Source organism: Aplidium turbinatum, chromosome 7, assembly GCF_918807975.1.
Source record: "Aplidium turbinatum chromosome 7, kaAplTurb1.1, whole genome shotgun sequence".
NCBI classification, from domain to species: domain Eukaryota; kingdom Metazoa; phylum Chordata; class Ascidiacea; order Aplousobranchia; family Polyclinidae; genus Aplidium; species Aplidium turbinatum.
Window position 1 is genome coordinate 5,829,145 of NC_137478.1, and position 14,644 is coordinate 5,843,788.

At 38.9% G+C, this 14,644-nt stretch overlaps 1 protein-coding gene across 2 annotated transcripts in view; it reads right to left on the minus strand.

Annotated features, from left to right (window-relative positions):
- Nucleotides 1–14,644, minus strand: part of LOC145774264 (tyrosine-protein kinase ABL1-like) — a 32,895-nt gene that overhangs the window by 12,812 nt on the left and 5,439 nt on the right. The window contains exons 2-8 of one of the 2 annotated variants that reach the window (XM_082585460.1): nt 10,936–11,141; nt 8,707–8,805; nt 7,716–7,835; nt 6,997–7,112; nt 5,510–5,637; nt 3,194–3,371; nt 2,457–2,644 (exon numbers count right to left, since the gene is read on the minus strand). In XM_082585460.1, coding sequence (XP_082441586.1) covers nt 2,457–2,644; nt 3,194–3,371; nt 5,510–5,637; nt 6,997–7,112; nt 7,716–7,835; nt 8,707–8,805; nt 10,936–11,141 — 1,035 coding nt within the window. The remainder of the gene's footprint in view (nt 1–2,456; nt 2,645–3,193; nt 3,372–5,509; nt 5,638–6,996; nt 7,113–7,715; nt 7,836–8,706; nt 8,806–10,935; nt 11,142–14,644) is intronic. The other variant, XM_082585461.1, reaches the window with a different exon arrangement.

The following is a 14,644-nucleotide window of genomic DNA, read 5'->3' on the forward strand; positions in this document are numbered from 1 at the left end:
GAAAAGCGTGTATGGCGATGTGTTACATTTAATGACCAAACGATCGCCGGATGCACTTGAGGAAGTGATAAAGCGGGGTAGTGTTGGCGCTTCGCAACGTGAGAAGGAACGCTTGAAAGGATTGCGTTCACTTAAAAAGTACAGACCTTGTGTAGATGATGCTGGTGTAATCCGCATTGAAGGGCGCTTAAGTAATTCTCCCGAGATTTCTCTAGAAGCAAAGCATCCGATTGTTTTGCCTTCGAAACACCCCTTCACTAGGCTTGTTGTACTGTCGCATCATAATCGAAATGCGCACTGTGGAGTACAGCACACTTTGTTGTCTACGCGACAGAAGTTTTGGATCGCTAATGGTAATGCTTCCGTGAAGAGGTATCTTAATGATTGTGGTGTATGTGCGATTGAGAAAGCACGGCCTATAAGGCAGCTCATGTCTGATTTACCTTTGTCTCGCACAACTGCGCATAGGAAACCCTTTTTTGATTGCGGCTTAGACTATCTTGGACCTTTAACATTTGTTGAAGGTAGAAGTCACAAAAAAGCTTGGGGACTCTTGTTCACATGTATGGCATCTCGAGCTATTCATGTTGAGCTGGTTACGTCATTGTCACTGAGTGATTTTTTACTTGCCTTTACAAGATTTACAGATTTACGTGGGCAGGTTAATGCAATCTATTCCGATAATGGAAGTACCTTTCAGGCAGCATCTAAGAAGTTACCCGAGTTGATAGAATCAGCTGAATTTCACAACGCTCTGAGACAGAGAGAGATAAACTGGGAATTTATACCTCCGTATGCTCCGGCGCAAGGTGGCGCCTGGGAGGCAATGGTAAAACAATTTAAAATCGCATTTTTTCACATTTTGGACTCTTCAGTACGTAAGCCCAGTTTTATTGAACTGCTTACGTACACCAGTAGTGCCGTTCGGATCGTGAACGAACGCCCTTTGGTACCTTTGAGTGACGACCCTAGGGATTTTACTGTCATCACCCCTGCCTCACTTTTGACCCCATACTTAGACCCATACTGTGCTGTTGGGCAACCACATGATCGTGACCAATTAAGAAGGGATTATCGGTTCAATTTGTCACTTTCTCAGCAGTTTTGGAATAAATGGATCGATTTTTACTTGCCAGGTCTTCAGGGCCGGAAAAAATGGCTAAAAATGGCCGAGAATTTGGAGCCTGGTCAACTTGTAGTGGTAGGTTCTCTCCAAGACATTGGTAAACGTGGGAAGTATCAACTTGGGAGGGTGCATGAGGTAGTTCCACAAATTAGGAAAGGGAAGCCTGTGGTTTGTAGAGCCAAAGTTGCCGTCTGCAACTATGATGAGAGTACGGGGAAAGTGAAAGTAGACTACGTGTTGAGGGATATTTCGTGCCTCGCCCCCGTAAAGAACACCTAAGTGTTAGGGTTTGAGCCTGGTTTTGTCTGCGGTGGCCGACCCTTGTCTGAGCCCGGAACAGTCGGTTATTAGCGCAACCATTGTATATAGCGTCATTTAGCGTGTACCTATGGTACCAATTTCATGTATCATCGTGTTTATTCCGTATTGTTGTTCATTCTTTGCATGCCCTTTGTATTTACGTATTAACTTAAACGTGAGTGATTCAAAAAATTTGTGTATCGTGTGTTTTATTCATTGGCTCACGATTGTCCTTCAATTCTTTTTTAGTTATGCCATGTTAGACTGTCATAACTAGGGGCCGCTATGTTACGGCCAATCTCTGTACAAATCAAACGTCATATAAAACCGTTCAAGTCTACTGAATATTACGTCATGGAAGTTGCTAGAAAATGTGCCGAAATTGCACCATTGTTCATAGACTTGTTTCAGACCTGTTTGGGCCTGTTTAAACATGAATGCATTGGTTCACTAGCTCGAACACCTGTTTTGAATTGCGTGACAATTGATTTCACTATTGCGTCACAGTTACTTTCTACGTGAATTTGAGATATTGATATCTATTCTGGTCATTCGTAAAATGATTGTTTGAAAGTTGGCCGCACATTTAACTGTTGGCTTAGTGCTTGCTAGCTGGACAAAAGTTCCGTCTTTTATCCAAGTAATCTGTTCTGTAGTGACAGTTTTCAGTGGTGTACGCGTTGCACCCCCTCGTTTTCGGTAGCCGTGGGCTAATTTTTACAGAAATACACTTTTTGAAAAGAAGTTCAAGTGTGTGTTTCTTCGGTCATTATATGCAGACGAAAGGATCCGGGAACTTTAAGTTACAATTTTCCCACGAAGAAGTTATGGTTTACCGCTGTGACCAACAAGGTCCTTAAAAATGTTTCACTTTGTTGGCTTTTGCGGGCCCTACTTATCACTTACCGGACTAAAGGCTATATCCCACCCAGAAAATCAGTTTTGTACATCGATTAAACGTCTTCAGACGTAAAATACTACAATTCAAAAAGATTAAAGTGCTGACTAAAATGGTGCACATTTTACTTACACCACACGTCAGACTTTGATGTAAACAAGTGATCCAAAATTCCTTCAGGGGCTGTCCATTTGAAAGGAAATAAGCATCTTGACCCCCCTTGATAAACGTCCTCTTCAAATGTGAAACGGCTTAACCCAAAGTCTCCAACTTTTACAACATTCCCTTCACCAACAAAACAGTTTCGCCCTGCCAAGTCTCTGGAACATAGGATGGGCAAACCAAATCCTTTTTTCACTGTTAATTTCGTCATATTACGCTACTGCTGGGGACCAGATAAAATTTCACATCAATTAAATCTTAGGCCTGTATCTTACGATTACGTTGATTGAAAATACAGTAGCCTAGTAGTTGCAATGTTTTTAAATTGTAATGAAAAACAAGGTATAGGCCTATAGGTAGCACTGTAAGCTGGAACTATACATGGAAAAGTAAAGGGGATTTCAATGCTAAAACATCAAGAGATGAAAGACAAGGTTCTCATCACACTAAACCCTCGGCACTACCGACTACCGAGAGTATAGAGGCCAGCTCCTTTTTGTCTGAAGACATTCCTTTAGCAACTACGCCCATCCAAGTTATTGCACCCTGGGTGGAGGTGAGTGATGTTTTTTCAAAAACCAGTCGCAAAGTAGAACAGTATCAGAAAGCGAGCGAATTATTTTTCTCGCCCGAATCCCATTCTAGATGTAATTAGCCATCGTAAAACACCAACTCGTTTAAGCCTGTTCGTTTCCAATGTTTCCAACCTGTGAACGATACTTCTTTCTTCAAGATATTCCATTCCCATAGAAACCTGTACAGCCATATGAAGAAGAACGCTCCAAGTGATGTTGGTTTCATCGTGCTGGCGTAAGTATTTCGACAGATCGCCTTCATGCATGAGCTCTGATATGAGCAAAAATGGACTTTCGGTCGTGGATACACCTTTGCAAAAAACAAAGTATAAATTTTTTGCATTTGCCACTAACCTCGCGGACGCAAGTAGCTTACCTTGATATTTTAAACCAGGGGTTCCCAACCTTTTTTACACCGTGGCCCCTTTGAAAATTTTGAAAAATCAATGGCCCCCCTATTTTTTTCAACCTTTTGAAAAAATTAAGAAACGTCATTTTAATTAAAAAGCTTGTTTATACAGTAACCAGTAAAGACCATTTCATGAAGATTTAGGCAAAGTTTACTAGTTTTTTTATTAAATTTTAATTTATTTCCTTTGTTGTATAGTGTTAGAGTGGACTTAAAGATGATAAATTAAATTTTTTTTTTTAATTTTTAAAAATTTTCCATGACCTCCTTGAAAAAGGCTCGTGGCTCACTAGAAGCCATGGTCCCTAGGTTGGGAACCCCTGCTTTAAACCATTGACGCATGGTAAGGAAATTAGAAGGCCATCAATACAGACCATCTACCGCCCTGTTGGCTCAGTTTACCGGCCACTTAGCTCAGTGGTTACGCGCCCGACTCAAGATCACGCGGCGCTGGTTCGGTTCCAAGAGTGTGCGCTTGAGCAACACTTTTCAGGACTGCTCTCCATTCAGGGGCGATTAGTGGATGGAATAATTTCTCGGCAACAACACTTCAACAATCGGAAAACTTTACTCTGATAAACTCGGTAACCGGTCCTTCGTTAAAAGCCTCTACAAGTATGCAAAACTACTAGGAATAACCAATCAAGGCTTTGCCTGTTCGAGGATAAAGATTCAAAACCAACCAACCAGCATTGTAGTCCATGACTGCCATTACCTATAGGTTCTTTGCAGTGCATATGGTGTAAGTTTAAATATATATTTCAATGATATGCGCAAATGATTGCATGCGAGTAGCGTAAATCCAGACATTATTTTTCCGAAAAAATTCGGTTAAAAAAACAATGTTGTAAAATGTGAGATTTGTCAAATTAAATTCTCACCAACACTATGGAGAAATATATTTGTAATGTACACTAATGCAGCAATATTATAGGCTTCTGATTTCTGCCATTTATTTTTTTTCGGAATAAAACGAAAAACCAAGAAAAGATATTTTCATTTCAAATTGAGATGAATATTCAATTAGAAACTTCATGGATTTACCAAGGTTCTATTTGGGTTGTAGGCTGCATACGCTGTTGATCTGACGTGTAAAGATAGATTTCACTTTTGTTTGTTTTGTTTTATTATCTTTATCCTGCATTGCAGGAAAGCGGACTTGAGCGCTATGCATCGGTGTACGCCTTCCGACGCACACCTGACCCACGCTGCAGCCGACGGCAATGTCTGTTTCCGGTTGTCTACTCTACTTATGACTGAAATTTGGTACTACCCATTACTCGAAATCGATCGTTGGGTAGAGGCAATTATCGTAAAGTTTCTTGCCCAGAGAAACAACAGCAAGTGCGGGTGGCTGGAGTCGAACATGCAGGCTCTCGACTGCGAGCTAACGCGCTAACCACTCGGCCACTGCTGCCAACATTTGCCAACTTGTTTTGTTTATCGCAAAGCTTAAATCTACAATTGAAGTATAACTATGGGGGATAGGCCCTGCGATCAAAAACATGTAACGACTACTACATGAAGAGGCTAGTTCTTGCTGCAGGTTGGAAAATTTTATATTTTACGTTATTGTTACTCAAAATTGTGCTTACATAAAAAAAATTATGTAATTTGAGATCAAACGCCACAAAAATACGTCAAAATGCAAAGATTGCTTTGTTCTCATAATTTTGTCAATGTGAAAATGGCAGATTGGTCATGGTTTTGGTGGTAACAATATAAGACTCTTAGAAATTGACCTACATAGTAAGACATCCGGCCACTTGAAGTAGGCCTTGGATAGAACAATTTAGAACATTTCATTTTTGTCACATCTACAGTAGGCTTGTGGCTAGTGGGTAAAGATTCTGATTAAGTACACGGCAAGGCAAACAAGCCGATCTTTGTGTCGACTTTCAAGCATGCCTTTATGTGTCCTGCCAATAACGCAGCGGCATTTTCATGGGGTCTAACCGGTGCTCTTTCGAGTGCGTACCAGGGCTCTCACGACTCCGCTATGTAACTGAACATTTGTTCCAATTAAATATAAAATATACCCAGCAGCTGAATCAAATTTGGGTGTTTCACTGCCTTCATTGCTTCTGCTTCATTTCGAAATTCCTCTTCTTGATCAATAGTAAAGTTCTGTTCTCTCAGTTTTTTTATGGCAACAGGTACACCAAACCTATAAAGACAAAAATTTTGGCCAATGATAATTCGTTACTGACCTATTTTATTGCCATATATTAATGTTATTGATCCATTAAAATTTACAGGCATAACTTTGTGGTAGTACAGCAGTAACGTGACAATTAGGCACTGGCCTTTCTACTGGAGTTCCCTGGTTCGATTTCGAGCCCAAGTAATTTTTAAAAAATTCCGTTTCCTCTTTGGCTCATAGGCCTGCAGCCGAATAGAATTAGTAGGGCCGTTTTGTGAAAGGTGGTAATATAGGAAAAACTGGCACTGGCCATTCTATTCTCACAAGCTTGGCTGTTGAGAAAATACTTTAGGCACAGTAAGTACCAATGAAATGTCTGGGAGCCAGAACTAAACATTACCACATAAAAAAAAGTTCCCAGTAGACTAAGCTCCAGAAAGAAGTACTTTTCCACAACCAAAAAGAATATGTTATCTCTACCTAATAAAAAAGTAGATTCAAGAAAATTATATCACAATAAAAGTTCAACGACTTTACGGTGTTTTTTTTCAGTTCCCACTCTCCTATAAATGATTCCAGGCTCCCAAAATTATCTTGGGTTCTGGTCAAAAAATACACCTGGGGCCATTATCCCCTAACTTACTTTATTAACATAAAACAATTTAAACTACGTGCTGGTTTTGCATGATTTCATCAGAATCGAATTCAGAAAGATATGTTTACGATATCCTTTATTACTTTAATGCCGTTTTATAGCAGCTAAAATATTTATATTGCAGCTTCTGAAAATAAAAGTTTAAAAACATTGCAATATAAGTCATACACCTTTAGGCTACTCTAAGCATTTAGAAACGTTTAAACATTTGAGAACGACTCCATTCGTCATATAGCCTACCATTCGCCTGACAAACATACTGCTGTACAGTGTCCAGAGGAGGATCCCGCATGTAGCCTTAAAGGGCGATTTCAGTGGTTAGCCTACATGGTTACCCGCCCGGCTAAAGATCACGCTGCGCTGGTTCGACTCTCGGGGTGTGCGCTTGAGCAACGCATTTCAAGACTGCTCTCCATTCAGCGGCACCTAGTGAATGGAATAATTCTCCGGCAACAGCATTTCAACAATCGGAAAACTTCACTCTGCCAATCACGGTAACCGGCCCTGCAAGTATGCGAAACTACCAGGAATAACCTATCAAAGTTTTGTCAGTCCGAGGATAAAGATTCAAACCCAACCAACCAACCAGTCTACATTAATCCGAATACCATAAATAAAGTTACTTTTCTGTTTTTTTTTGGGACAATGGCCTCAATCACCCCTCCCTCTTAAATCTGCTACTGGCAGTGTCTGCGATTGCTTGCAATATCATAAAGTTAAATGTTTACTTTTCCCATTTTGCTTTTGCCACAATTCCAAAGCTTCCCTCTCCGATTTTCTCTTCACCTGTCAACTGGTCTCGGTCTATCTCCCATTCGTCGTCATCAGGTGAAAATGTGTAAACCTAAAAATAAGTCAATCCACGATTTCTGTAAATTTTTATTCACATTTACTTGAGAAAAATTGTTATGCACAACAAAGGCACCTTATTTCAAATGGAAAAGAATCAAAATGGAGTTTTCACAAAGTTGAGTGTTCAGTTGACCAAACTTGATATACTGGTATCATGGTTCATCGTCATGACACATTATCAACTTAAAAGTTACTAGAAGTTTCATAGGCTATTTGTAAGTGTGATTACTTTTACAGATTATGTTAACGTTTTGTGGGAGTCGGCTGCGAGAGTGCTGCAAATATATGCTCGAAGGGCTAATCCAGAGGTAAAATAAATCCAATGAACACAATTTAACACGAAATTTTGTTTTTGACCCACTATATATATAAAGAGGACCCACTTGTTAAACTTAGAGCCTCGATGAGTTGGTTTGTCCCTACAGCCCTACAACACATATTTAGTAGACCTGCACAAAGTATGTTGACTTTCACTTTGACATAGAGCGATTTACTCAAGCAAGCTTTATCTCCAACCCATCATGATGTTGTTTTCTGTGTTTTCTGGATGCTGTATCACAACTTATTTAAAAAGTAGAATATTGTTTCTTGTTACCGTTGGCTTGATCTTGATGGCCGGTTCTCTGAGCCAAACTCGGACATCTGGTCTTCTCTCATGGTAGTGGTCAATCAGCCCTGAAAGTCTTAAAAACTTTTCTGTGGAGTCTATGTAAAACTGAAAGTGTATCGTATATGAAAGACAAACTAATTAGAATTTTCTGTAAGTTTTATTTTATGTTGGGTATTAATAGTAGAATGTGTTAAAGTCATAGACTGCATACTGCATAGCCTACATTTTCTTATAGAACAAACAAAGATGTTTCATATGTCATCATTTCGTAAACCGTTGTGAACACATGTTTAATAATTATTATTTATTAATAAGCGATTTTTTTTGTGTAACTGATATATTCTTGTCATTGCTACGCTATGCTTATGGCTTAAGGCACTTTTTATTAAACCCCTTAGTGCGTATTGTGTGTCACTGAATGAAATCATAAATTTATTGACACTAAAAAACTTTTTGCGGCATCAATAAGCCGTTAATGTTTTTGTTCTTTTAGCCCTCATTTAGTTTGAGTTTTAGGTAATGAGACTTGTTATTTTTCTCAAATCTTTTGAAATCAAGTTAGTGTTATTTATTTATGGATAAGAGTTAAACTGACTGGTAAAGCGGCGGTCGATTACCATTGTGAAAAGAATACGGTGCGATACTGATGAGCCCAGCCTCATGGGCGAAACACGTGTCTATCGCTGTCAATTCTTGCTACAAATCGGCTGCCCAGAAACTAATCGTTTATTGGAGGTCTGAATGGCTAGCGTGGAAGCTACACCGTTATGGTTAGCGAATCGCAACTGCTGCTCGCTGTACTAGTGAGTGCTCAGCCTTGTGCTGATGGCCGGGAAGAACGTCCCTTCTTCACATCTATTAATAATGTTATCATTACAATACGCCCCTGATTCTGAGCCAATAAAATCATCCCTCGCCCTGGTCAGTATCTTCAGTCAATGTTACTACATTTAGGATTTTTCTGATTTCCACTCACATTTCCTTGGAGATCATTTATGATACGAAAGTGTGAAGGACTTCCTTCTATCAAAACGGATAAGGAACATGTCCCTGGTTGAGAAATTCCCTTCCGTACCTAAAAAAATAAACGAAGCAATACGTCTTACGCCAATAGTTTTATTTCAAATGTAAAACCTTTACAAGTTGAGCCAAAAAAAACGCAAGCTGAGTATTAGAAAGCCTATTTTATCTTACAGCTACCTTAACAATCTTGACTTTCTTTCAGTTGTTCTCTGAATGTTTACGAAATATATTTTTCCTGGAGTAGCAAATTTTAGTTTAAGCTCACTCTACAATGCGATGATACTAATCATGTTTCATTTTATGCCTATTGTAACATAGGGGAGATAGCCCAACAGTGCTCAGTTTTTCTGAATATTTAAAAATTTTCCTCAAAAGCTTGTCAATAATATTGATTTTTCTACACTATGTCTTAGTAGGCCTACTATCTTTTTGCTATTTATTGATAGTTTAGTTTAAATTCTACGATAAGCAGTATTTGCATAATGGCAATATAAAAATGCTAAAAAAGTGGGCACTGTCGGACACGAATGCTTAACACTGCCCATGTAGGGTTCCCACAGTGCCCACTTTGATTGATTGATTGATTGATTGAATCTTTATCCTCGAACTGGGAAAGCTTCTTGCAGAGCTTAATCCTGGCAGTTTCGCATACTTGTAAAGGCTTTGAATCACTGACGCAGGCCCGGTCACTGAGATTGACAGAGTGAAGTTTCCGATTGCTGAAGTGTTGTTGCCTGGAAATTATTCCATCCAATAAATGCCACTGAATGGAAAGCAATCCTTAACGTACGTTGCTCAAGCGTACGCCCCGAGAGTCGAACCAGCGCAGCTTGATCTTGAAGCTTCTTCGTTCCAGAAGTCACGCGCTAACCAATTGAGCTATCACTTTCTCTAAACACATTGAAGAACACTGTAGCAATTCCAATATTGTCGAAACCGATATTTCGTTTTGTGAGCAGTCTATTACCTACTAACTAGCATGAAAAGCCGGAATCATTTCTTCATCCATTTCATTTTCATTCCAATATTTTGTTTTTTTTTATTGTGTTTTATAGCAAGTTCGAATGCCAGTATTCTAGCTGTTTTGGTCGTATAGCTAAAATGATGTTTTGCTGCATCTTAAAGATATTCGCAAAGCTTACTCTCTTCTTCGTTGGAGAATATTCTGTTCCTATAGGACTAGTTAGGTTGGAAGTTTTTCGGTGCTACAGTTTCTACCTCATTGTTGGTTCACTTTTCTAAATAACACCTCAGTGTCCTACGAGGAATGCCGAATTCTTTGGAAACAGAATTGATAGACTTTCTATCTTTATTCTGCAAGGTTCCAACAGTGCCCGCCCTGAGCACTGTTGGAACTAGCGTTGGTGGGCACTGTTGGCACCGACACCATTTTGAACAAAACAAGCTGTAACTTCCTAACTGCTGCAGTTATGTCGAGCCAAAACGTAACTTATAGGACTATAGGCTACCTATTCACAATGGCATTGCTAAATATCTGCTATAGTTAATGATGAGTTGATGTGCACGGTTTTATTTTTTACGTAAAATAATAATAATTTCTTTCAAATGTGATATGCTAGCTGCCTGTCTTTAGCTAAGCCTTCAGGTTGTGACTGGGATATCGTTGGTCACGTGGCAATACCTCAAACTCGTTACAGTGTTAAATCAAAATGCATTGCCGCCAAAAACGGAGGTTGAGCACTGTAGGACACTGGGCACTATTGGAGGATCTACCCTACATAGGCTTCAATTACTCATACTGTAGAGTAGCCTACACTGCCATCACAGACGTAACATGCAACACAACAGGAAGCAGCGAAGGGAAATAAAGTTGTCGAGTCAGCTGCTACCATTGTTTTGGCATATTATTATTGATGCTGTGACCCATGGTCTGGTCTCCAACCTGTTGGTTGCGACCCCATGAGAGGTCGCCTAAACTTTTTCTGTGTGGTCATAACTCACAATGTGGTTGCAGTTTTGGTTCAATTTATCTTGAATTATTTTTTTCCTTACCGGAAAACAAAAGTATGGAAACACTAATTTGTTTATTGAAAAAATGAGGTCGCTTCTTAAAACGTTTGGGACCACTGAAGGCTACTATAGGCTTTATTCTCTTCAAAGTTTACTAAAGCAAGTCGATCCTATCTTAAACCATCTATGCTTAAACGTAGGATAAGCTCACAAGAAATGTTCCATCACGTGATCCAAGCAAAAACTCTGCCGTTGCCCTGTCCACCTCACCATGGTACCAGTCTTTTGCTGTCAGGCTTGATTCTGGTGCAACGTAACTCCTCGGTACCCAACCAGTGACGGATTCCTCTCCGTCAAGTTGTTCGACTTCACACCATTCTCGGGTTGAGTTTTGCGAAATCAATCGAAGCCTTGTACCTAAAATTCAAAATTGATTTTTCAACAAATCTCCAAAAGGTGAAAGGTTGCTCTGAGTCTAGCTACCTAACCGCTGGGTCAGGGATTCTCAACCAAGGAAAAAATTCACCCTTGGGGTAAATTTCATCAAACAACGGGGATAAATATGATAATGGCGAAAATAATAGATGGAATGAGTTTATTTTTCGTTTTTCGAGCATTGGTAAGTGAGATTTGAAACAATTGCTTCAGCCAGTTAGCCACCTGACTTGAGGATTTTCATAAGTTTCAAATACGAGTACTAAGTCGCGTTCTTGTTTGTATAGTCGTACATTAACATATGCAAATGCCACCACCCACCAACGCAGTGCATGGCCATAACATTGGCTACGTAGTCACGGAAACGTGGCACAACTTGTGATAACAAGCAGATTTGGCTTAAAGGTGCACTGCAACGAAAATATATAGCTTTTGTATTCATAGATCTTTATGAGAAAAAGCGATTTGTAACAATAAATTTTTTTGGGGTTTGTCATTAGCTCAAAAATCTAATAAAAGGGATATTGATTTAAAGCATTCTGATTGGTCAAAATATTTGATGACGTAGTTGGTTATTCAGGCAAAATTCAGAACCACTAGTTTGCATACAAATAAACTATAAACAAGTGGGCTACATTTACATATACAAAGAACAATTTTATACTTGAGTTTTACGCGATGAGATGGTTTTTTTGTATGGCTCCCGGTTGTAGTAACGGAAGAATCGTGAAAGGGGTGGGCTACAATTTCATCGTTTACCTCTGAATAATCAAGACAAGCTTAAGAAATGGATCTCTGCTATGAAACTCAAAAACCCACCAGTCAACAAGCACTGCCGTATGTGCAGCGACCATTTTCTGGCCGGAAGTGACTATGCTTATGGTGCCGTAGATATAGCCGTTCCATGCCTTTTTTAATCTTTACGTCACTTTCACTGCGCATGCGCGCTGTTGCTGCACATTTTTCTTCCACCTTCTCTTCAAAGTAAAAGACGAACAAATGAAAAAAAAGTGCATATATAGCTTCTAAATTCAACTGTTTTGGCAAGTGAATCAGTGGCGCGTGCGATTTTTGTCTGGCTCATACTACCAAGGATGTGAGTTCGATACCACCAGGAGGCGTTTTTCTTTTAAAGTAGGCTAAATTCTAACCTGAAGTGACTCAATCGTTAGACTGCGTATTTTTGTGGCCCTGTTTAGTTTGCTTTTATTTCTGACCATCACAACGAAAAACCAGTATATGACAAACATAGCAGAGGTCTAGAAAAAGGTAGAAGCGACAAAACGCGGACGTTATAGCGTGCATGATACTAAAGCAGGACAATCAGTTTGAAATATGGCATAGGGTGATGACTAGGGCAAGTTTTTGCAACTTTTGCAACTTTTTTTTACAGCTTCCGGCAGCTTCCTAAATACTCAGAATTTATGTAGTATGATGTTTTAAGCTGTTTGTAGGAATTTTATATTGCAACTTTTTGCAACTTTTTTCTATTTTTCATGCAACTTTTTACTGCAACTTTTATCAAGTATTGAGCAAAATGTAAAGGAGTGATTTAAAAAACATGCTATAAAACTGTTTCTAGTACAGTATGGTTCTATTCTCTTTGATTTGCACAACAAAAGCTATGTGATGGATTAGCTGCATCTCAATGTTATCTATGACGCAACAGTTTGCTTGCAAGCTAGAAGTTCAACAACCTCAGCCAAGCACGACAGCGCCCGAACTAAATTAGAAGTGGAAGTATGACTTGGCTTTTGGCCAAGCCCGCATAAACGGAAACAGGTTGTGTCTAGTCTTTCGAAGTAAATGAATGGTAAAAAGGTAAATAAATAAATTCAACTTTTTACTGCAACTTTTGTTAAAATTAAGTGCAACTTTCTCATGTTTTTAGTGCAACAAAAACTTGCCCTAGTGATGACTAAAAAAAAATTTTTTTGCCTGCTATGGGAATCGATGAATTTTTTTATGTGTAGGCTACCAAGAATGTGAAGTTTTTTTTTAAATTTTTCAAAAACCTCCCCCATCAATTGATATTTCTGACGTCACTTGGGTACATTTTTCTCCTTTTTTATTCCTCATACATTGTTTAAACTTGTTACAGACTCCTTACCATACTAAAAAGGTGGCCCACAGTATGGTAAAGATTTTGAAAAAAAAATTGTCGAAAAAAGTCAAGGGAGTTCTGAGATTTTACCCTTTTTGTCATTATTTTTTGCAACAGCGCCTCTAGCGGAAAATTTTTAATTAGTGCAACTTCAAGAATTCTTAAGCGATTTCGGTAATTTTTTTTGTCAATAAGCTCATTTTGAATGCTGAGGAGGTTTATTGTTACTTTATTTTGATATATTTTTGTCACTAGAAGGCAGTAGTGTTTTATATCTGAACTGATAGCCTATAAAGCTAGACCAGACAAGAGTTTTTAATAGCATTGGAAGTTGCTAATAATTTAAAAGAATAATTGAAATCATTTGATCTATTAATTATTAGCAGCTTTTTGTACTGTAAATAAAATCTTGAAAGTGTAGCCTAGTCTATTTAATGGGCCTACATCATGCAATTTATCATGCAATTGAATTCAAGTTAGCCTAGTTATCGGGTTAGATTTTAGTTACCGTATTGGGTTTTGGAGTTGGGGGTGCTTAACTGGTTGTTTTGGATTGCATATCATGAGTCCAGCAAAGATGGCGATTCTGAAAGTGACAGGGCCTCCAGTTATTCTGAGAGCACAATATCAGAAGAAGAAGAAGATGGGTTTGAAAAGAAGATGAGATCGTCAACATTGTCAGCAACAAAAATGGTGGATTCTTTGTCCACGCACAAAGCATCGGGTGTGTGCTCCACTCTGAATGAAGAAGGGGTTACTCTTCCTACTCCATCGCAGTTTGGCGTGTGGCGTAGTGTTATAAGAGCTGGAAACAACGAAAAGGATAAAATAAAGTTGCTGTTGAAAGAAGGAAAATATTACTGTCTCCTTTTGATGGAAAAAGGTTGTCTGGGGAGGAGTTTCAGGTGGTTTACCTCCGAAGAGAAAGAAATGAGGTCAAACTTGGAATACTAAAGTGGAAAAGTGGATCTGCTCAAGATATTTATAATGAATTGGAACGAATTTTGAATGAATATGAAGCCTGGTCCAGTATCAAAATGATTATTTGTGACACAACCGCTGTGAATACTGGTCGACTGAATGGTATAGTGGTGAAATTACAAACAAAAATGGTTGAGATGGGACTGGATCGACCACAGTATATTGGTTGTCAACACCATATACTGGACAGAATTCTGAAGGATGTCTTGGATTTCTTTGTCAGCAAACATTCCACCAAACCAAGTCTAAGTTAGAAGTTTATTGATGATCTTGGTCACAGCGGTAAACCATAATCTCTTCGTGGGAAAATTGTAACGTAAGATTCCCAAATCCGTTCGTCTGCATGCAATGACCCAAAAATAAACACACTTTCGAAACGTCTATTCAAAAGTGTATTCCA